The following is a 23,464-nucleotide window of genomic DNA, read 5'->3' as shown; positions in this document are numbered from 1 at the left end:
CTTTCTTCTTGTCAGAAGAATCACTATTATCATTACCTCTGAGGATGCAAGAAACATTTAAGTGATAGCCACTTACTGTGGGGAATGTTCCAGCCACAATTAACTTCCCATTTCGATATCCATCTCCATTTTTGTATGCAATTATTTTCACTGCCTTCTGGTGCATAGCTGCTACACCAATATGAGATATAACACGCGTGCAAGTCCTCATCCGTAAAGATAACAGACGTTCTTCATAATAACTTAGCGTTTTCTCAGCCTCATAAGAAGATAAATCAGCCTGATTAAGACAAAATGAAACAGAGGTCTACTCAAGCTTTTTATTTTAGTTTCTGTTATTTTGGTATATTTGGGTCTCTTAATTTAATAAACATCTGTATGTACATGTGTGTGGTATCTAAATTTTGAAATGCTTATTCCACATGCTATAAGTATTGGATACCACAGTGGGAAGAACATTGAGTCAGAATTCAGTTCTCTTTCCAGCCCTGTCATTGAGTCCTTAGGTGACTGTAGGCCTCTGGTTTGTATTTCTGGGCTACACCTGTTTTCTACTTTGCCTTCTCCTGTGACAGGAGTTGGGGAAGAAGGATGCCAGGACCAGAGAAGTAACGGGATGCTGGCACTGCAGATATTCTCTTAGTCTTTGTTCCCATCCTATGGTGGCTGACTGAAGAATGGGGAGGCGAATGAATGCAGTCTTAACCACACAGGATGGGTTCAGCTTTTGGCTTAGTCCAGCAAAGCCAGGATGGCAAGAAGGGATTCCTCAAGACTCTGCAAATCAAGAGAGGTAAGAGGGATGCTAAGTGAAGTCTCCCTTAGCTGCTGTCAAGCTTTCGTATTTATTAAGCATACATTCAGGGAAATATTGTGCAATACGCCAGTGGGCTGTGTACCAATAAGAACTTACAGAAAGAATGCAGAAAAGCAATGCGTTCCCAAGACTACAAAAGAGCAGATGCAGAAAGCAGGGTGGAGAACAAGATAAGACATTCCATAGATAACATGGTCTAAGGAATTCATGGGCACAGGCAGGACCCAACCCCGATATATACATTAACTAGATACCCTCCCACTGTTTTCTCTGCAAGTCCAGAAACCAGTATTCTGCTTTGCAATGAGTTCCCTACAATCTCCTAAGCCAGGACATAGCTATTTGAGTTCCCACAACACAGTAATAAGGGTGGTGAATATCACATGTCACCCTTCCCTTTCAAACCCTACTCAGGATGCTGCTTTGAGGGAAAAATTCTGTCTGAGATGCTGTAACATTGGGGATTCTTTCCAATCAGCTCACCACCACCTCCTAACCCCATCATCACTAAAGCAAAGCCAAATGCCTTCAGACTTCCCCAGAGGACTTTCTTTCTCCATCAGAGTTACTGTTGCACTTAATGTTTATTGCAACTGTTCCTGTCCCCTCCAGACTGCTCCCATCCTGCACTGTGTATCTGGTTTAGGGGAAAGAGGAAAGATATCCGGAAATAGACTGGGCAAGCCTCAGAGAGCACACTCAAGTTGGAAGGTTTCTCTTAGGAATTGCTCTTTTTTATAGAGATGTGTAAGTTCCCCTTAGCACATCTTACTCTAAACTTGAAGGAGGGGATTTTTAAAATGGTGCCATTTTAAATTAAGATCACAGGAAAGTGGCAGAGATTTTTTTTTCTCCAACAGCTATAAATAGTATTAGACATGGATGCAGGAATTCAGGCATCCAACCTGAACAGTCATTAACAACATGTCAAATTCCCCCTGAAATGTTCCACACTAGTAAAAAGAAGTTTTCCCTGTGAATATAGACAAAAAAGCTGCTCCGCTAAGTAAAGATTTGCAGTTGTTTCTTCATCTAAAAGCAACACAGAGAGCAGTGGAAGGTGTCAGTAGATGATTAAAGCCGCAGAAGTGCCCAATTAACTTCAAAGAGTGTATCGAGCTATTAATAGACAATGTATTTTAAATTACAATGGGGAAAAGGAAATCAATGCAGGTGAAATGGTAAAGATGCATCAGAGGAAGATGAATTGGATGAGTGGAGATGAACTTGAGTGCAAGGCAGATAATGAATGCATCGAAGTTTCCAAAGTGATGCCACACATGTTTAGCAGAGTTCAGGTCATTACACACCTTTGCCAAACTGATGACCTTGAAAGGCCCTCGTGAGAAGGGCTTCTGGGTCTTGGAGCCAGAGGCACAGAGGAATGGCATCCCTGGAAGTGACTGTTTCAGTTTCTTCTCTCCTCTCATGGATTGTCCACATGCTAAGCAGAGCACAATTTTCTTCTTTCCAGTGGGTGAGAGATAATAGTATCCCTAAAAAAAGGAACAAAAATGTTTTTATGTAGGCACATCTAAATTATGATAGCGTTTTTGTAGAATACTTTACAATACAAATAAAGCTCTTATATAATCCACAAATGCTAAATTTGAAATCTCAACATGAATGCATTATTTTGCTCCCTAATAACTATACTAAAAAAAAACCATATTTCTAAGTTCTATTGACTGAAAAAGACTAGTGGCAATGACAATTCAACATCAATGAGTATAACTTATGTCAAGAATCAGAGTTTCTTAGAGGAATAGCAAGTTACACATTTGGGGCAAGAATATATAAGATAAACAAGTGATGTCTTGTAGTGCCTGGAAAGAAAAGAAGCCATCCAGGAGTAAAGAAGTCATGTTAAAAAGACACAAGAACCAACATGAAGGAGCCTCCATGGGCCCAAACAGGGACAATTTGGAAACAACAAAAAGAACACTATAGATACGTTTAAATATATAAATCCCATGAGTTCATAATGATGCTACAACTGTAAGTAAAAATAACAATTAAAAAAACAACAAACAAAAACAAAACCACAGCTTATTGGAGTCCACTCGAAGTAAACTGACACCAATCGATAACTCTGACAACTGGCCAGTAGAAAGTGTGGCAGATTATTTGCAAAGATGGTCACAATAAAACCTCCCCATCCTTGTTTGCATGTCCTTCTGAAATGTGACTGCTGCTCCTCCAATCAAGAAATCTTTCTCCTTTGTCCTTTCCTTGAATCTGAGCAAGGGCATGTGACTTGCTTTGGCCAATGTAACACTAGTAAATGTGATGATGCAAGCAGGTGCCTAAGAAGTGCTAGCACATTGGAGCTTGTTCTCTTTTGGCTGCAACTGGAACCCTGAGACCACAGTGTGAACACATTTGAGCTAGCCTACGTAAGAAGCCTTGAAGAGAACCAAGAACCCCAGCTAACTGCCTGCTAACCTCCTCTAGACATGTGAAGACCATCATTAACCACTCAGCCCCCATAGAACCACCAACCTACTAACATACCACAAGATGACTACATATTAGGGTCACATTAGTGACCAGCAGAGCTGCCCCACTGAGCCCAGCCCAAATTATGGGCCAACAGATAAAAAAAAAAAGTTCTTGGTTTAAACCACTAAGTTTTCATGTTGTTTATTATATACCACAAGAGAGAAGTGAGATAGAAAGAATAAACATTTATTCTACCATCCCTTACAAACCATATTTTTGAGTACTCAAATACCTAGTTGAAGAGGATAAATCTCGTTGAAACTCTTCCTTACATTAAAAGTTTAGCTAATAGGGTGCCTGGATGGCTTAGTCAGTTAAATGTCTGACTTCTGCTCAGGTCGTGATCTCACGGTTTGTGAGTTCAGCTCCTGTGTTGGGGGCTCTGTGCTGACAGCTCAGAACCTGGAGCTTGCTTCAGATTCTGTGTCTCACTCTCTCTCTCTGCCCCTTCCCTGCCCACACTCTGTCACTCTCTCTGAAAAATAAATAAACATTAAAAAAATAAAACTAAAAAAATAAGTTCAGCTAATAAATTTGAGGAAAATGACAGAATTAGACAAAACTGACACCTCTTTTATTTTGAGAGAGAGAGAGCATGGAGCAAGGGAAGGGGGTGGGTGAAGAAAGAGAGAGAATCTTAAGCAGGCTCCATGCTCAATGTGGAGGTCAATGTGGGGCTTGATGTCATGACCCTGTAATCATGACCTCAGCCAAAATCCAAGAGTCAGATGTTCAACTGACTGAGATACCCAGGCACCCCTAATATTGACCCTTTTGAAACTCTGAATGAAATAACTGATTTAAGGAATGATAACCAAAGAGTGACACTAGATGGAAAATCATTGTGAGATTTGTTACATGTGAGATTAGGTTGTGATCATGCCCACTTATACATATTATCCTTAAAAATGGAAAATCCAGACATTGTACCCCTGCATAAGTGGTCAATATGAAATATACCATAACACCCATGACAATTCTTGTCAGAAAATGTTGAACATAAATCTAATTACAACTCTAGTGTTAAATTCCTTTTACAGGAGTCATGTAGCCTAGAGAAACAAGTTTAAAAATGCCACAGGAAGTACAAACAGACAACAGACAAATCCAAATTAGAGGCATTCTATAGGACAATTCTAGATTCTACAACCAAATGTCATACAAGGAACTTGTTTGAATCATGACTCACACCAACCAACAATAAGAATTTTTTAGGAGAACCTAGGAAATTTGATTAAGAACAGGGTACTTGATAGCCGAAGTGCTATTATTAATTTTGATAGGTATGATAATGGCATAATTATGTAAGAAAATGTTCCAATTTTTTAGAGGCATGTTTAAGTTTAAGGTGAAATAGTTTCATTTCTGGGGTTTGTAAATTTTGTAAAACCTTGATAATAGTTAAATTTGGATGACAAATATATGAGGATTCATTGTACTATTATATTTTTAATATGTATGAAAATCACCATAATAAAATGTTAAAGTACTTTTATATAGACTCTCTAATTTGCTTTGCTCCTCACAAGGCTAAAAGTTAAGTAAACCCAGAGTTAATACCATTCTCAATCAATTTATAGATAAGAAACAAAAGCTAAAAGAGGGAAGTTTTCATACAAGGATACTTAAGTAGTACATGGCAGAAATGAAATATAAAACTTACTCCTGATTCCAAGTTCTTGGCTTTTTTTGCCTTTGTCATATTGCTTCAACTACTCCCTTTAAGTACATAGAGTTAAATCAATTCAAAGCCAACATTTAAGTGATACTTTTGAGGATGTAATTCTTAAATTCCACTATGGATTTCTCTATATGTACATACAACTTCCATTTTTCTACACATCAATGAAAGGCAGAAGATTAAAACATCCCTGCTTAGATGGAAATGAATATTATGTGCAGAATCATTTCCATAGAAAAGCATGGGTTTCATGAAACGTGTGTGCCAATAATTTTCCTTATTATACTAAAGAAGCCCATTGAAAGTATCTGGAAACTGTATTTTTCATTGGTTAAAGCATCAATCCCCACCACTGTGGTGCTACAGGTTTGATGATCTCTGAGTTGTTCTATTTTGGCAATGGTACATACATAATGTAAACTATTTTTCATTAATTCATTTACACTTAATACTGCTTGGAAACTGCTGATGGAAAGAAAAGTGCAATACATTTGGGGAGTTCCCAGGCTAACTATGCCTGTAGAACTCAGAGTTTATTTAAAAGTTCAGTAAGTCAGCTACTGGTATTCTGTGCAGAATACTAGGGAATTGATTTGACTAATTCTTTTTTCTATAAAATTTCCTTGATTTATTGAAATAACTAACTTGATCTGTTCATTTGGCCTTATAGACATATGGTCTATTACATGGGATTAGTCTGATCAATAATGACTGTACTATATCTATAGTAGGTAATGTGATTGTGAATAAATTATTCAGTGTCTTCATCATATTTATTATTTAAATGAGATAACATGTGTGAAAATCACTAAGATTGATCAGTATGTAACATACAGTAGCTATCAAGCATGTAATAGTTACTTCATATTTGCTTTCTTTTTCTAAACTATCCATTAGGATAAGATCTAGAAAAGGAGTTCTTACCCTACATCCCAAATGGATTTCAAGGGAAATCTACAAACTCCCTAAAGCTTATATGAAAGGTGTTTGTGTTCATATGTGTGTTTTGGAGGAAAAGAATATGCATAATTTTTATGAAGTGCGCAAAGTCTGTATCTCAAAAAAGATTAGAACCAACCACTGGCCTAGAGACTTTGTACAATGAGTAGATTTCTCCTTGGCCCAGGAGAATGTTTTAATCTGTGAATCAATCCCAGAATTGATATATTATTGTACTCTTCAGATTAATCATATTAACTTCTAACAGACAGGCTATCACTTAATCTTTTGGAGCAAATCATTGTTAGAAAGTGGGAAGTTGTATTTTGGTTAACATAAATAAAAGAACATCTTTATTATATGGTTAAAAGAAAGGCACTAGTTTTATAATCATTAAGGCCTAAACTCTAGGACTCCCTTCTTTATTTTTTTTAATTATAAAATACTTCAATCATACAAAACAGCACAGTATAGTGAACCTCCATGAACCCATAATCAGCTTCCCCAATTACTATCTGGATGTAATAGGAGTTAGCAAAAATAATTTGCATTTTGTCTAGATTCACTAAAATCCAACCAAGTTTTAAAGGCTTGTAGGGAAAATATGCCAAAGTCACAAGATGGCCACTAAATACAATTAACTAATAATTGGATTGTGTGGTCCAGGAAATTGAGGACTTCACTGGTGATGAAATAAGAGTGCTGTGATTGCTATTACAAACCAGAAGTTATTGATGAAGCCATTGAAAGTGGAAACTGTTTAAATCTAAAAATGACCTTAGAAGGCTGTTTGAGCTTCTGCTTAAAGATCTCATTTGGTGAAAAGAGCCATTTTACATTGCATTGGAATCATGCTGATGTATCTTCTATGCTGATCAGCAAGAAGCATCAATGGCAGCAAATGGCCTTCACATATTATCTTAGAGAAAGCAAGTTGCATGTATGATTTTAGGAGGAGTTCAGAGTAAAACCCACGTGCCAACTATCTGATGTGTGGCACTGGAACCAGCATGTTTCTAAACAAAATGGTCAAGTAGAAAATTCTGGTACTTAAAGTATCAACCTCTTCTACAACAGAACACCAAGATGTCCACTGAGACCTCAACCCACAGCCACTCTTCTACTGTCCGTCACACCTTTCATGCCACCACCCTCTAAAACTCACCCTCAATTCCACCATCTATCACTGTAATTGCTCTCTCCTTTTCTTTCCCAACAGCTGAACAGTTCTTCCTTTCCTATCTCTTTCAATAAAAACATGAGTTGTACAATCTCTGGAAAATTTCAATCATACACCAATGTATGATAAACCACCCTCTACCATTCACCCAGCTTCAACAATTATCAATAACTACCAATCTTGTTTCATCTGCATTCCCACCCACTCCTACCTAGATTACTTTGAGCAAATCCCAGGCATTATATCACTTCATTCTTAGATATTTCAGTATGTATTTCTAAAAGATGAAAATTATTTTATCATAACTATAATATCATAATTAAAACTAGCAATGATAATATCTTAATATAATGAAATATTTAGTCAGTATTCAAATTTCTAGTCATCTCTCTCCTTCTCTTACAAATATGTTTGAAATAGAATCAAAATGAAGTCAATACATTATAACTGGTTTATATACCTCTTAAATTTCTTTCCATCACTATATTCCTCCTATATCTCTTTCTCTCTTTTTACTTTTATTGTAATTTGTTTGTTGTATTTTTTGTCAGTTAAGATTTGATGATTACGTGGTTACACAAATGTCTTTTATCAACTTCCTCTATCTCCTATATGTCTAGTAAATTATTAGAATGAAAGACTTGATTAAATTCCAGTCACGTTTTTATGGGGAGGAACACTTCATAAGTGGTACTAAGTACTTCCATCAAGGGGTACATGTTACCTGTTGTGTCTCTGTAATACTATTAGCTACTGTTAATCATTGGCTAGATCAATTACTTTATCAAAGTTCACAACATAGTGATATCCCAAATTTTTCATGCCTTATTCATTTCTTAACTGGAAATGAATTCCTATGGAGTGAAACTTCTCATCTACTATTTTGTTTTCCTAACATACAGTTTATAAAGGAAGGAAAAAAAATAAATGTTTGATTCTTTATTTCCTAGTTGTCAAAGTAACTACTTGGTTCCTTAGCATCATCTAATTGTGATCAATGAATTATTGTTATTCTTATCAGTATGAACATATGGATTTAAACATATCTGATGTATGTCAATCTTTCCCACTGATGCTTAAATTGTTTTGTCTTTGGGCTGGGAGTATTTAAAGTTGACTTGATTCCTTTTAAGATGAGCTTGGTAGCCTTTGACAGCATATTTCCTAACTGGTATGAGTTCACGGACAAAGGAGAAAAGGGTTGCCAGGAGGATAGCATAGTCGAAACCAAAGACATGCAAAATGGTATGGTAAATTTGGACAAATGTAAATTATTTAGCAAAGCAGGAAATTTTGGGTGAAGGAGAAGAGGCAGCTATTTAGAGATGTCTGAGAAGCAGAGTAAAGAGGATCTTGGAGAATCTTGTAGTGTGCATTATGAGATTTCTGCAGGCCAATATTTATCAATAAGCTTGACATACTGACACACAAATCCCTCAGGTATTTGTAAAGTATCCAGCAATTCCTTACTAATAAAAATTATAGGACCAAATCAAGAATTATTTCCTTAGAAATTAGAGTATAGGTATTCCACTTAGACTTATGTTTGGTATAATGCAATATAGGTAAAGTCACTTACAATCATTTGGATTTTATTATGCTTTCTTTAGTAGAGTGACATTTAGTGTAGCAGGCATACCTGTGGGAGTGTAGTAGGTGTGATTATCTTCACTCATGAGTGTTCTGGTAAACTGATGATGGACCAAAGATGGTGGTAATGACAGGGAGCCATTGAAACAATATAAACAGTAGGTAATACCAATATTTCTTCATTGTTCCCTAACCAGAATCACAGAGTCTAAATTATTTCATTCACAAATCAGTGTTTAATTTGTGTGAATATGAGGTTTTCTGGAAAAAAAATTCTGGCTTTATTAAATTACTCCATTTTCTCCTGTTTTTCTTTTATCCTTAGTGAAAAAGAACCACTTACTGGTTGATCAATGTTTTCCTCTTTAATCACGGAGGATGTACAAATACCAGCATAATTTGCTGCTGTGACTTCCTTATCTAGTGAAGTGCTATGAAAGGCCATAAAAGCTTTGATATTTTCCATGTAATTCCACTTTTGATTGGAAGTCCCATTATTATATGGTTTATATTTCTGGAAAAAAAGGATGAAATATGGAGTAAAACAGATGGAAGAGTTTATGATTTATTTATAGCTGTCAAATATTTCATTGCATGAATTCAAAAAGTATAGATAATTATCAATTCTATTACACTATAATAACTACTAGTTACATTTGATAATCATATACACACATTTTTCTTATTTATAAATATGCATTCTTTGATTTACAAAAATGAAATCAGAAAATGCATACAATTTGGTAATTGCATTAATTTTTTTTTTAAACTTACAAATATTCCATGGGGCACCTCAATAGCTCAGTCAGTTAAGTGTCCAACTCCTGATCTAAGTTTAGGTCTTGATCTCAGGATCATGGGCTTTTTTTTTTTTTTTTAATTCTATGAAACTTTTCCTAATATTTTAAAAGGATATATATACTATTTAATCTCACTGATGTTTTACTTTACCAGTCCCCAATAGTTAAACATGTAGATTGTTTCGTCTACAGCCATACGACCCTGAACGCACCCTATCTTGTCTGATCTCAGAAGCTAAGCAGGGTCAGGCCTGGTTAGTACTTGGATGGGAAGCATTTAGATTGCTTCTCAGATTTTCCTTATTATACACAAAAGAACAATCAACAATCATAAATAGATTTTCATGTGAATACATGATAAATTCTTTAGAACAAACTTAAGCACAATTGCTGGTAAAAATAACAAGATAATTTTTAAATATTATGGTACATATATAAAGCTTTATCATATCCAAATGCTTTTTAGAAAGGTTATTCTAGTTTACACTTACACCAATAGTATAAGAAATCGCCTATTTTCATTACATTCTTGCTCAAATGTCATCAATTTAATAAATAAAAAATAGTACCTTGTTGTTATTTTAATTTATGTTTTACTGGTTATCAAGAAAGGTTATTGCTTTTTTTTTAAATATGAGTACAGTCAGTTTTATATGTAACAAAAACAGCATTTTCTTCTAATTATAAAACTTGGCTGAGGCATAAGTAAAGAAATGAGTAGTTTCAATTTTAGAGAACTTAAACCTGTAGATTAGTTCCAACTAAACATATCATGACACCTCAAGGAACTTTGTAATGAATAGCACTTCCTTTACCAAGGAGAGATTGATAGTAAAGAGGAAAATAAATGGGTCTTAAGAACTGATTTAATAGGTCAGACAATAGAGCATCCCTAAGAGGCCTGGAAAACAAAGACTATATTTCAAGGAACAGAGAGTGGGGGTCGGTGGGTCTAGTAACATTAGTCTAGTGTGCCTCATTTTTATTATTTCACATGAACTTTAATATTTTCTCACAAATTGATTGCTTCAAGAAATAAAAACAAAATATCAGCAAAGAAAGAAATCTTGAAAAGTAATACAAATTACCTTGAGATCAAATGCATTTCTTAAAAATGGGAACCTTAGGGGGAAATGTCAATATCTATAATTTTATGGAACTGATTAAGGTACTAAATTTGTATCTGCATGAGGTTTTAATCTCACTGTGGCCCATGACAAAGAGGCACCTGACAGGGAAGAATGTAATGTTATATACACTATGTCTCCTAGAATAAATTTTTAGTCCATATTTGTCATCAGGGTAGAAGACTTAATTAAGCTTTGATATTTGTCCAGATTGCTCTATCCCAATTATGGATTCAGGACCTGCCAAACAAGCTGCCTCATTGCTATTAAAAACATGGAATAAAATAAGTGTATTTTAGAGACAATTATTCTATTCAACAAAAAGATGGTGAATACTGTATAGAATACAGAAAATAAATTCAGAGAAGGGGTGCTCCTAAATTTTCTTTCTTCATAACAAGGACAAATACTTGTCCAGTTAGGGAATGTCTTTGGTTATAAGTAAGGATGACAGATAGACATGAAAAAAGAACTCTACAGATCTTTATACAAAACTCAGATGAGCCCAGATTTCTCTGAAATCTCCAAAAACTGTCTGACTGCTGTAAACATTGGCAAAAGTATGTTAAAAGTATATTTCAAATGAGTCTCTCAGTAGAATTAACATATATGAGTTCACATCCTTCAGGAAGATCTCTCTGACCATGCTCTTTCCCTTCAGATGCCAGGTAAGAGAGGACTTGCATATGTCCCAATCACTGAGCTTAAAGCACACGCATCTAACAGCTCTTCACTTGACCATACCCACCACTAAGACTGTATGAATGCTACTGGGATAATTTTGCATGCTTGCCCTTGGATTTGATTTAAGTAACTAGCATAGCTCCTGACATGCAGCAAGCCCACAGTCACCATCTGTTGGATTAAACTAAATTAAGAGCTACATGAACATGTTGAATTTGAAATCTAGGCAGACTATTGTAAATATTTTAACAATGGCATTCAAGACAGGTTTCTATGACAGCCATTGTCTTTCTTCACAACACGGAAGTATAGAGCTTTACTTAACCTTAAATAAAGGGTCATGATTACTACTTAGCCTATATATATATCTTACCTGAACAATAACTGGATAGCCACAGACTTCATTTCTTGCTTTGGTCATAGACACTGCCAGCACAAGGTCTAGGTTGCTCACTAGGTGAAAGGTCCTTGGGAAAACAGGATTAGGCATGTTATCAACTAGCATAACCAGATCAGAGTTCCCTCTGTACCACTTACCAGTGTGTTGCCTCTTAGTTCTATACTTGCTCTGTGATAATGGATATGAATCCTTTAAGCATTTCTTCCCTACAGGAGGATAGCATTAAGCTTTTTCAGTAGAGAGTGCTGGAGAAACACCGCAGGAGGAAGGGTGTTTGCTCCTCTTGCTCTTCCTGGTTGCTGCATGAAGTCAGCAGTTGGAAGTGAAGGCATCTAGTGATGTTCTGTTCCAACCAGTTTCTCAGAATATGTAGTCCCTGGGAACCCTCACCTGCCTGGCCTGGTAACCATTTGCTTGTGGCCTTCCTAACATGGACATCACATGCTCTAAACCTGCTATACTAGCACTCCATTCCCTTTTTATGCCTGTGTGCCCTCAAACCAGCTGCACCCCCATGTATATTGCTTCCTGCTTGCATAGCAACCGCAGACCAAGTCTGGCCGGGCAAACCAACAGATTTCCGCCATCCAGTTAGCTGATCCCATACTTTTTCTAATGAGTTCTGAATTCCAGCTTTGAGAAAGGGCCCAATTTTAAATTCGTCCTCAATTCCCTCAGCTCCAGAGCACCATACAGAAGATTTTTAAAAATATATGATAGTTACTTTTTTATTATTGTTTAATAAAGTTTTATGTTACATATCCCATGTAAATAACTGGGTTTCTGTCTCCAGATTGTACCCATACTGATGATACACCTTCATCACCTGACCTGCTATTTATTATGAGAGGCTCTGTGACAGAAAGATAAAGAACATGGATTCTGGAGCCACAGTGCCCGAATTTGAATCCAGAGTCTACCTCTCAATAGCTTAACTATACTGTGCCTCAGTTTCCTCATCTGTAAAATAGGATAATGGCACATGCCTCAAAGGACTCTTGTGGGAATGAAATGAATTAATGCAGAGAAAATTGCCTAGCACATATCACTTAGAATGGGCTACTATTATTTATGGTTGTGATTTTTTTAATAGCTTTTCTATGAACTCTCTTTTTCTAAGAGAGTATTCCCTAAAATTCCAAGATATATGTAAATATTTTTAAGTTATATAGGAGGTCACATAAAGCCTCTTTGACTGAAAAAAGGAAGAAAATGATTGGGCTAAAACCCTCAAATTCTTTTCCTTGCATCACTTAAAAGCAAAAATAAGCCAAACATTCAAGAATCTTGTCTGTATAGAAAAAGCCAATTCTTTGTGTCTGTCAACATAGTGACATTACACATTGGCAGTGGCATTCCTGCTGCGGGAAATAGAACTTGTCCTATAAAAGTTAATGATGTGAGAGTGGGTGTCTGGTATAAAAGCAATATATTTCTCCTTTCAAGACTTCAAAAATTCCAGATATCAAATTTAAACTTCTGAACATAAAACAATATAGCCCATTTTAAAGAATTTACAAAATACTGGAAAATACAGAAAAAATGGTAACAGAATTTTAAACATTCCTCGTATTAGTATAAGATAATCACTATTAATCTTATAGTGTATTTCTCCCTCCTATTGTTAATTAATGATGTATCTTTTTAAGTGAAAATGGATATTGGATTTTATCAAATATCTTTGTAGCATTCCTCAAGACTGGGCACTGCGCGAGAGCTGGTATTCTAAATTGTTCACCTGTGTAGCCTCCCTGTCTACACAGTTTGTGTCTTGCATTTTCATTGACACTCAATATTATTCAAATGAACAAATGATTGCACATTTCCTGCAATGACCTACTGAGGTGCCAAGATTAGCTACCTAGCTATCTATGTTTCTGCTGCTTAGAACAGACATAGCAACTTCTCCCATGCTTCAGTGCCATGCTCAGCCATCACAGTGTTGGTTTTTCTTTTCATTTTTAAACACTACAGTCAACTCGCCCTTGCCCTTAGCAGGAGTGCCTACATTTTGCAGGAAGCTTGAATTTATATACAAGTGCCTAAAACCCACTCTGCCAAATAGTAGTGTGAGAACTTAGTCTGTGTCCCAGTAATATCCAGCATGACACCACAGTCCTTTCCACTAACCCAGGGGATGAGTGCTTACAAGTCCCTTAATCTCTTGAGCCTCAGTTTACCTAGTTTTGAAATCAAGTGATTAAGACTAGAAAATTCTAAATATTTTTTTAGCTACAGATTCTATGACATTGGATTTCTCCCTATATAATTCTAAGTCCTGTTGAGGGGATTTTCATCCCTGAACAATTTTTCATATTTCCCTTTAGAAGCCAAATGATTAACTCAAATTTTTCCAGAGTTGAAAATGGGAGAAAGATGCCAGGTTATCTAAAAAGTTCACTCGGACCACTGTTATGTGTGTCTGGAAACCAAGTGAATGCATCTGTGGCAATTTCTTACTACCTTTCAGTGCCCCCTTTGCTCATTTCTTGCACTTCTAGCCTAGACCATGTGCTATCTTGTTATCTTGTTCTCACAGCCATAATTTCCCTTAAGAGATTTTGCTGATAATTGCTTATAAGATTTCCTAGTTCTTTTATATGTTAAATAGAAAGCCAAAATGAAAAAGTAATCCCAGACCCAAAGGACTGAATGAAAGGACTAATGGTAGAAAATTCTCAGCACAGTGACAGACACTTGGTACCTCCCATTATATTGTCAGTGCTGGTTGTGGTCCAATCAATGTTTTGCAGAGTTTTAGGCAAATTTCTCTGTTTTTACTTTAAAAGTCTTCCCCTCCTCACAGGCTTTTTCCACACCAATCAAGATAAAAAGCAAAACCAGTGATAGACACTGAGCAAGACTCAGAACTCACCCTCTTTTCCAATGACCAAATATTTCTGAGTTAAAACTCATTACGCTTGACTTTCTCCTGTCTCAAGGTCTCTCCTCTCATTCCCCATTTGTGTCCACCTCAGTTGATCAGTCACACTCAAAGTCCAACTTGGGCTCGAGTAGGACATCCACTATGATACAGTAAGCTATATGGCTAAATTCTAGAAACATACAGCTGGGTAGCACTACCTCTGTAAGGGCAAGGATTTTCATCTCTTTTCTTCTTAGCTAAAGCACCAGCACCTAAAAACACTGTGTTTAATAACCCTTTGCAACAGAATGAATGAATTCTGGTCCCATAGAACAAATCAATCACAGGGACAAAAGCCTGCTTCTAAGCTCTCTGCTGTACAGTTAGCTTGGCTAGAATGAATGGAGCAAATGAACACACTCACCAGGTCTAGCTACAGTTGGCTTTTCAGCGTTCTCTAAAACAAGCCCAGTAAGTGTTCCTTATAGTGCTTGGCTCGCCTCAGACAGTGAACACAGTAAGGCTAACTCCCGTCCTGCCCACGCTGAGCTGCTGCTGCCGCCTGCTGAAGCTTATGCAATCTGCCTCAAAACAATTCCTAAACCTTTCGCTTCACATATCTTTTGAGAATACAATGAAAATCACAGCTCTTTCCCGGGGTAAAAAAATAAAAATGTATAGCTCATATTTCAAGAGATTTAAGAGGCCCATGGAACTCCACCATGTAAATGGTAGAATTTGAAGCAAACCAATCTAAAAAGCAAGGAACTGTTTTCTTTCTAGTTAAAGAAATGTTCATATATGCACAGAAACAGAGAGAATGGTCTAAGAAACCACCATGACTTAAGTTATCAACATTCTGCCATTCTTGTTTCATCCATTATCCTGTAACATTTTACATTTTTGCTTTTGCCAGAATATTTTAATGCAAATCTGAGCTATCTATTAATTTTCATGTAACTACTACAATATATAGCTAAGTGATCAGGACTTTTTTTAACATAACCATTAAACTATTTTGACACTCAACAAGATTAATAAGTCTTCCTTTGTATCATCTGGTACCTAGACTTTTTTTTTAAATATTTATTTTTGAGAGAGAGAGAAAGAGTGAGCAAGCAGGAGAGGGGCAGAGAGGAAAGGAGACACAAAATTGGAAACAGGCTCCATGCTCTGAGCTATCAGCACAGAGCCTGATGTGGAGCTCGAACTCATGAACCGTGAAATCATGACCTGAGCTGAAGTTGGATGCCCAATCAGCTGAGCCACCCAAGTGCCCCTAGACTTTTACATTTCCTCAAACTGTCTTAGAAATAACCTTCTGACAGTGGTTGGCCTGAATCTGGAACGAGACATAGGCCAGCCATTGGGTTGGATTGAATTGACAGATATGTTAAGGTAAGAATTCCTTTTCACTGTGTAAGTAGAAGCCATATCAGTTGGTTATTTGATGGAAATAAGCAACTTATGTATGCATAAGATGTGGGGAGGGGCAGGAGACTGAGTTAATGAAAAGTACTGCAAAAGTTTTAAAATGAGGATTCTTTGAAGCTTTTACTTGATCCTTTCAAATCATAAAAATAAAATTAGATGACATCCCAGTTTTCTCTCAACTTCAACAGCCAGTGAAAACTATGAACCAAGTAGGTCACATTTCCTCTTTCTTATCTGAATCAACAGTGGATATATGGTGTATAGACTACTGAGCATTTACATTTGATTTCACTTCTTTGAGAAGGATAAAAATTATTGGCTACATTAAATAAAAAATCCAAAGTCCTCAGATATACTCCCTGCCTGCTCTGTGGAGACCATGCCAGATCTTGAAGACTTCCGCTGATATATTTTGATATACTGACTCCACAATATAATGGGTTTACCTGCTGTCTTCCTTGTGCATCCATCGTTGATGACTATCATCCATTTTTTTCTCCACCAAAACTACCTCCATGCCTGAACGCAGGTCAGGACCTCGCACTCCCAAAACCAGCTGAGGAGCAGCATGGCATATAATTTGCCCATCTCTGTATTCAAACTGCTGATGGCAAAGCTTCTGCAATTTATTCTGCTTTGGAGAATGGCTGAGATAAAGAAAATCCCATTAGTGGCCAAAAAATGTCCTGTGCACCTTGATGTACTGGAGACTGCAAGCTCTGTTGGCCAGAGACCTGCTGTGAACTGAACTCACTTATTATGGTGAGGCATTATCATCGGGACAGCAGCAATACTATTTGCCTTGCACTGCCAAGCTGATGTAAAAAAGCTAGAATTCTTGGCTTATTCTGTAACAGAAATAAATGTTCATCCAAGAGAATATGAAAAACTCATCAGCATAGCAAAAAGAAATTTCGTTGAAGAGATATTTAATTAAAGGGGGAAAAGAGTAGGAGAAGGAGAGGGGCATGTAAAAAGGGAACGAAGGAGAAACAAGGGTGTTCAGATCATGATTGTGTCTAGTCTCTCTAGCAAATAGAATGCCATTTTTCAAGTTTTTCCATCTTCCCTCACAACTCATAGAATATCATAAAAAAGAATGATATTCTAATAAGTTAGTTTAAAGGAATCTCTTTCTTAAGGATGTTAAGGCAATAAGAAGACTTATTAAACATATGAAATATCACAATGCATTGTCAATCAAATTAATTTATAAACATCTATGGAGCCCCCCACTCTATGCTAAATGTCAAAGTGGCAAAACTAGTTCACGTATATAAAATGCTATCAAGTTAAGCAAACATCTAAAGATTATGGAATGATACAAAGTACTATAAATTGCTGTTATCTCATTGGACATTGACCAGAAAAAAAAATAAATTAAAAAAAGAAACTACATTTTACTAGTTTCTTAAAGACATCAGGGAATCACATATGCTTATTCTTAATTTCATTCACACATTCATTCAACAAACACATAGGCTCGGTGCTAAGTTATCAGGAGGCAAAGGGGATGAACTTACCGTTCAATGGAAAAGACACCAGTGAACAAGAAATTACATCACGTGGCACAAAATAAGCTAAGGAGAGAAGGGCCTTCCCACAGATACTTGGAAATACTTACTCAAAGACACAACAGAGACAAAAATGTGCATGTTGATGTAAATGGCGGCTAACAGTAAGGCAAACTCACAGGAATCATTTAGTCCCAAAGTGAGCAAATCTAAGACCAGGCAGAAAATCTCACAAGAATCCCTTGCAACTTTTTACCTGTATTTCTTCTGTGGTTCCACATTTTCAAAGAGTTCTTCCATTTTCTTTGGAAGACTGCCATCCTCATCAAAGTCATGAGGAGTTTCCTGCCAGGCATATCTGGGAAGAGTGTGACAAGCTTTCATTCGAAGATGGGCTCTTGCATGTGAATCTCTACCAAGGTTCAAAAGCAAACACAAGTCTAAGAATTCTTATTTTTACTCACAGAGTTTTCTCTGAGGGATAGTCTGATCATATGCTGAAGGATGTCGGTGGATCTGTAAATCGCATTTTCATTAGGGTGCCTGGCATTGCAAATCCATATCCTACTAATACATAATTTAGACCTTTTAATATAAGGCTACAAATAAAATTCCTCAATTAACATAAATAGCATTCATCTTTACCATATTTATTTGGGAAAAAATGGGGCCATGTATTATATTTGAAAAACTGCGAGATTAAGGCTACTTGGTACTTTAAGAAATTCATAATGAATGTGTAATGAGATTCCTTCTGCCTGCTCCATAAGTGGGTCATAATTCTGTCTGGAACAGAACAGCCTAGATTACTGCATTTCATAAAGTTTACTCATTAGACAAGTGTTAAGAAATCTTAATTAACTTAACTTTTCCTCTCAAACCTAGAGAGGCTCAAATAGCATGAGCATGTACGTGCCAGCTTTTGATAGAGAATAATGTACTAAAACATTTAAATAGTCAGAGCTTGACTAACTGAGTCACTCAGCCTTCTGGCTCCTTATTAAGATGAAGGTGTGAACAGGAGCATAGCCACCATCCAGATCTGTATATATCAAGTTCCGGGCACTGCTTAGGGTACATTTGCTTCCATAGAATCACACCACAATATGAAGACTGCTGGGCTCAAGGTAGGTTAAGATATGGGCAAAGCAACAAATATGCATATATGTAAATACAGCTAGGGGATGCGGGGAGGCTGTGAGCTCCAAGGTGCTTGTGGTATTTATAGAACTGCAAGCAATCTCAAATTACCAAAATCCTTGGGGTCAATTCCTGTGTTGGCAGAGCAGACCATACACATTTCAAATGTAACAAAAGTATTATATGTGGCAATGAAATTGGTGGATAACAGCTGCCTCATTCAGAGCAGCAGCACACAGGGCTTGGGGCTTCTTAAGTCAAAAAGTCTTACTAGCGGTTAAAAAACAACAGTGCCATCTTGTGTTAAAAATGAAAACCACAGCTTTCCCACTGACTATTTCTTTGAGGAAAACAGAAAACAGAAATGTCATTCTTAGTTTTAACATATTTAACGAGGTGTAAACAAGATTCTTTCCCCAATCAAGACATTTAATTTTCTAATTTTGAATTTATCTGTATGATCTTTGGCTTCCAGGCAAATAAAAAACAGTCAAGACAACTTAGAACAGGCCTTTCTAAATATACCTTCCATTATTAATTCATTCATTTGTCCACTCATTCATATAATGACTTATATGACTAGTCATTCCATAGTTACTCACTCATTCTTTTAACTGATTCTTCTTGAACATCTACTATATGATAAGCATAGAGTTCTAAGTGTTGAGAATAAGGTGATGAACAAAATAAGTTCTCAAGATTCATGGAGCTTACATTCTAGTGGGCAGAAGAGAGATAACACACAAGTAAATGAATAACTAAATAGTATAAATGCCATAAGTGGAATAAAACAATACACTGTGATAGCAATTGGCTGGGTTGGGGTCTACTTTAGCAATGTAGTCAAAGAAGGCTCCTCTGAGAGATGATGTTTGAGTTGAGACCTGGAAAATGAGAAGGAGCCAGCCATGTGACAATCTAGAGAGACAGCATTCTGGGGAGAGAAAAGAATAAATTGAAAGGGTCTGAAGCAAGAGTATGTTTGGTTCATTTGAGGAACAGCAGGACACCAGGGTCTTAGGTGTGCAGTGAGTGAGAAAGGTAGTATGTGAAGAGGCTCTGGAAGTGGGCAGGCTCTGCCTATAATTCAGTAAGGAAATGAGAAAGTTTTCCCTGAGCTCCATGCTAAAAAGGCCCTTTCTTCCACAAAGCAGCAAAGCTGAAGTGAGTAGTCCCAGAGTTCCTTTCCATTTTGCTTATTTTTATTACCAGAAATCTTTACACAGAACCTTGCTATCAAAAGCATTCCTTTGACACACCAGGGTGGCTCAGTCAGTTAAGTGACTTTGGCTCAGGTCATGATCTCAAGGTCCGTAGGTTCAGGCCTCACAGTGGACTCTGTGCTGATAGCTCAGAGCCTGGAGCCTGCTTCAGATTCTGTGTCTTCTTCTCTCTCTGCTGCCCCATCTCAAAAATAAACATTGAAAAAAAATTTAGGAGTTCCTTCTAGATCTGTTTAGCTTCTTGCTTTATGGATGCCCCTCCTTAAATCATCCCACCTCTTAAATATGTAAAACTTCCAAACAGACATATCTAAGGAAGTCTGGGAAAATCTTAAGGTGACTGTCTAATATAAGATGATTTAGGATTGAGTCATCAGAAGTGGTTCAAAGAACTAGTGAAAATTACCCTGGAAAAGAGATAACCCAGTAGGCTGATGACAGTGAACTTGGAATATTTTAAGGACTTTTAAGTAGAGCGAAATGGTATAGACAGAGAAACAAATGAAATCATAGAATAGAGATATTCTAAATTTCAACATTAGAATGGTATACTTTACAAAATAGTGATCTCCCTGTTACTATGAGTATTCAAGAAAAGATGGGATCAAAAGAGCCTGTCTGGAACGTGCAAGAGATTCCTGCCTTATGTTCCAAATGGACTCAATCACTTCTACCTCAAGGATTCCAGGCTTTGATGAAATCTATCAATTAGACCAATATAGATCTTTGCTCTCAGAGACCTCTTTATTTTTTCTTACTTTCTGTGTACTTTTTTTTTTTTTACCATGTGCAGTTTAATAACTCAGAGGCTAGATAATACATTCTTCATAAATTCTCTAGCCATTGAGGAATATACCATGTAGGTTAAATCATTTCTCTCTGAAAAAGGTTTTCTGGTGCCTTTGTTAGTGTCAGGACATGGGACAAGATGAATCACCCATCAAAATAGGGGGATTTGTTTCCTAAAATAAGGGTTGATATTCTTATAATTGAGGATATAAGCAGTCTTTTAAAATAGTTTGTAACAATGATATATAAATTAACTTTCATTGTTATCACAATGGTAATTGACTAGCCATATATGGTTTTAGAATTTGGAAATTCACTCAATCAATCCCCCTCCATTTATTCAGTAAATGATGATTAAAGGTGGCTACCCTGGTCTTCACAGAACATGTGTGAGACAAGAGTTTTTGCCCTCACAGTTGTTGTGGGGAGAGGGGGAGGGAACTGAGAAGCACATTGCTGTGTACAGTCATTATCATGATTGATTTCAGTGATGAAGAACCATTCCACAGATGAGTACCAGGCAGGTCAAGGCACTTCAGGTGGAGAGAAACAAATAAGTGGCTCAGAGGCATGATATAGTGCATAAATGGAATATGCCACGTTTGGTGTCAGCTTGTAGTTGCTGAGCTGAGGTTTTGTTCATGTGTCAGGAAGGAAAAATGTGGCATGGAGGTGGGCATAGGGGTGCAAATGAGAATCAGTGACAGGCCTGGACTCAGGTCATCAGGGCTTCATTACAGACTAAATATTTTTTCTATCTGCAGTAGGTAGCCACAGAAGAACTATATAAAAAGGATTATGCTTTAGAAAGATAATTGTCTGTGGGTGAAACTGGAAGGAGGAGAAAATGAAGATAAAGTCCAATCAGAAAACTACTTCAGGGATCCAGGATGACAACTGTATATTAACATGAATCCAGCTTGAACCTATAGTAATTTGATTGTTCCTGGAGTCAGCATTTATGAAACAAAATATGATGAACTCTTCAAATAGTTTGTAATTCCAAAATTCTAGTCTTTTAAAAATTGTAATATAATAACAAAATTACCAAAAGTAGATCATTGTGATGGCTGAACATTGAAGATCCAGCTCTATCTTTTGGCCAAAAAACTAATTAAATATGTACTAGCTCTTTTGACATCCATTTCAGAAACTTGTGGGTTCCCTGCATGGGCTCTGTGCTGTTATTGAGCTAATGAGCTGAGTTCAAATAGAACCAGGTAGCTTTTCTGGCCACACTGATTACTTACAGAATTTCACTTGAAGCATTTTCCATTGTTAAAGCATTTTTTTCCATTTGCTTTTCCTTTGGTCTTATAATTTGTTTCTCTTCTCCAAAAATTGCTACAGGTTTATGCACAGCAAGCTTGGCTCCGGATGCAATGTCACTTTGGACTTCTAAAACAAGAGCTAAGCAAAAATGCACAAATTGCAAGGACATTAGTTATGATCGCAGAACACTAGGAATTTGAAAACACATGTTAAAACAAAAATGCAGACTATTTTCAGCTATTTGGTCTATGAGAACACATTCTAAGTGTAAATAATAGTCACTCTTTAATAAATTTGATTTCACTTAATTTTTGTAGATTCTCTCCTCCCAAGACACTGTCAGTCAAAAGTCCTAAAAATAGAGATTAGTATCCCAAATATACAAAGAATTCATAGCATTCAATACCTAAAACCAATCTGATTAAAAAATGGGCAGAGGACCTGAAAAGACATTCTTCCAGAGAAGACATACAGATGGCCAACCTATACATGAAAAGATGTTCAGTATCACTAAGCATCAGGGAAATGCAAATCAAAACCACAGTGAGATATCAGCCCACACCTGTCAGAATGCCTATTATCAAAAAAACAAAAAATAACAAGTGTTGGCAAAGATGTTGAGAAAAGGGAGCACTCATGCACTCTTGGTAGGGATGTACCTTTGGTGGACCCACTATGCAAAACAGTATGGAGATTCTTCTATTAAAAACAGAACTACTGTATGATCTAGCAATTCCACTTCTAGGTATTTATCCAAAGAATGAAAATACTAATCTGAAAAGACATATGCATCCCTATGTAGATTACAGCATTATTTACAATAGCCAAGATATGGAAACAATTGAACCATTCATGGGCAGATGAATGGATAAAAAGTGGCGTGTATACACACACACACACACACACACACACACAGGAATATTATTCAGCCATAAAAAATGAGATCTTGTCATTTACATCAACATGGATGTATGCTAAGTAAAATAAGGGAGATAAAGACATGTACCATATTATTTCACTTATGTGTAGAATCTAAAAAATAAACAAACAAAACAAAACTGAAAAAGACTCATAGATACAGAGAACTAATTGATAACTGTCAGAAGGGTAGAAGGATGGATGAAATAGATAATTGGAATTAAGAGGTATAATCTTCCAGTTATAAAGTAAAGAAGACATGAAGATGTAATGTACAGCATAGGGAATAACATCAGTAATATTTTAACAACTTTGCATGGTGACAAATGGTAATTAGATTTATTGCAGTGACCATTTCATAATGTATATAAATGTCAAATCACTGTATTATATACCTGAAACAAATACAACATCATATATCAATTAACCATCAATTTAAAAAGGGCCTAAGGGGAAAAAAGTTACTAAAAGTTACTAAAAGTTACCTGTTTTGGAAACAGGTCTTTCCAAAAAATGTTATTGTAAATTCTAGCCATTTAAATGGGTTTAGTAGTTAGACATATATTTCTAGATCATTCCTAGAATCCT

General features: G+C 36.4%; 1 protein-coding gene across 1 annotated transcript in view; it reads right to left on the bottom strand.

The window, feature by feature from the left end:
- The window catches only part of LOC144238938 (doublecortin domain-containing protein 1-like), a 59,827-nt gene extending 37,810 nt beyond the window's left edge, over window positions 1–22,017 (bottom strand). Inside the window, exons 1-7 of the mRNA XM_077772881.1 lie at window positions 21,937–22,017; window positions 17,791–17,946; window positions 16,467–16,667; window positions 11,694–11,787; window positions 9,053–9,223; window positions 2,128–2,313; window positions 77–280 (exon numbers count right to left, since the gene is read on the bottom strand). Coding sequence (XP_077629007.1) covers window positions 77–280; window positions 2,128–2,313; window positions 9,053–9,223; window positions 11,694–11,787; window positions 16,467–16,667; window positions 17,791–17,946; window positions 21,937–21,983 — 1,059 coding nt within the window. The 5' untranslated portion in view covers window positions 21,984–22,017. The remainder of the gene's footprint in view (window positions 1–76; window positions 281–2,127; window positions 2,314–9,052; window positions 9,224–11,693; window positions 11,788–16,466; window positions 16,668–17,790; window positions 17,947–21,936) is intronic.
- Window positions 22,018–23,464: the final 1,447 nt, after the last annotated feature.

The sequence above is a fragment of the Crocuta crocuta genome, unplaced genomic scaffold (assembly GCF_008692635.1).
Source record: "Crocuta crocuta isolate KB4526 unplaced genomic scaffold, BGI_CrCroc_1.0 scaffold382, whole genome shotgun sequence".
Taxonomy (NCBI): Eukaryota; Metazoa; Chordata; class Mammalia; order Carnivora; family Hyaenidae; genus Crocuta; species Crocuta crocuta.
Note: the sequence above shows the minus strand (reverse complement) of the source record. Positions and strands in the feature narration are given on the sequence as shown.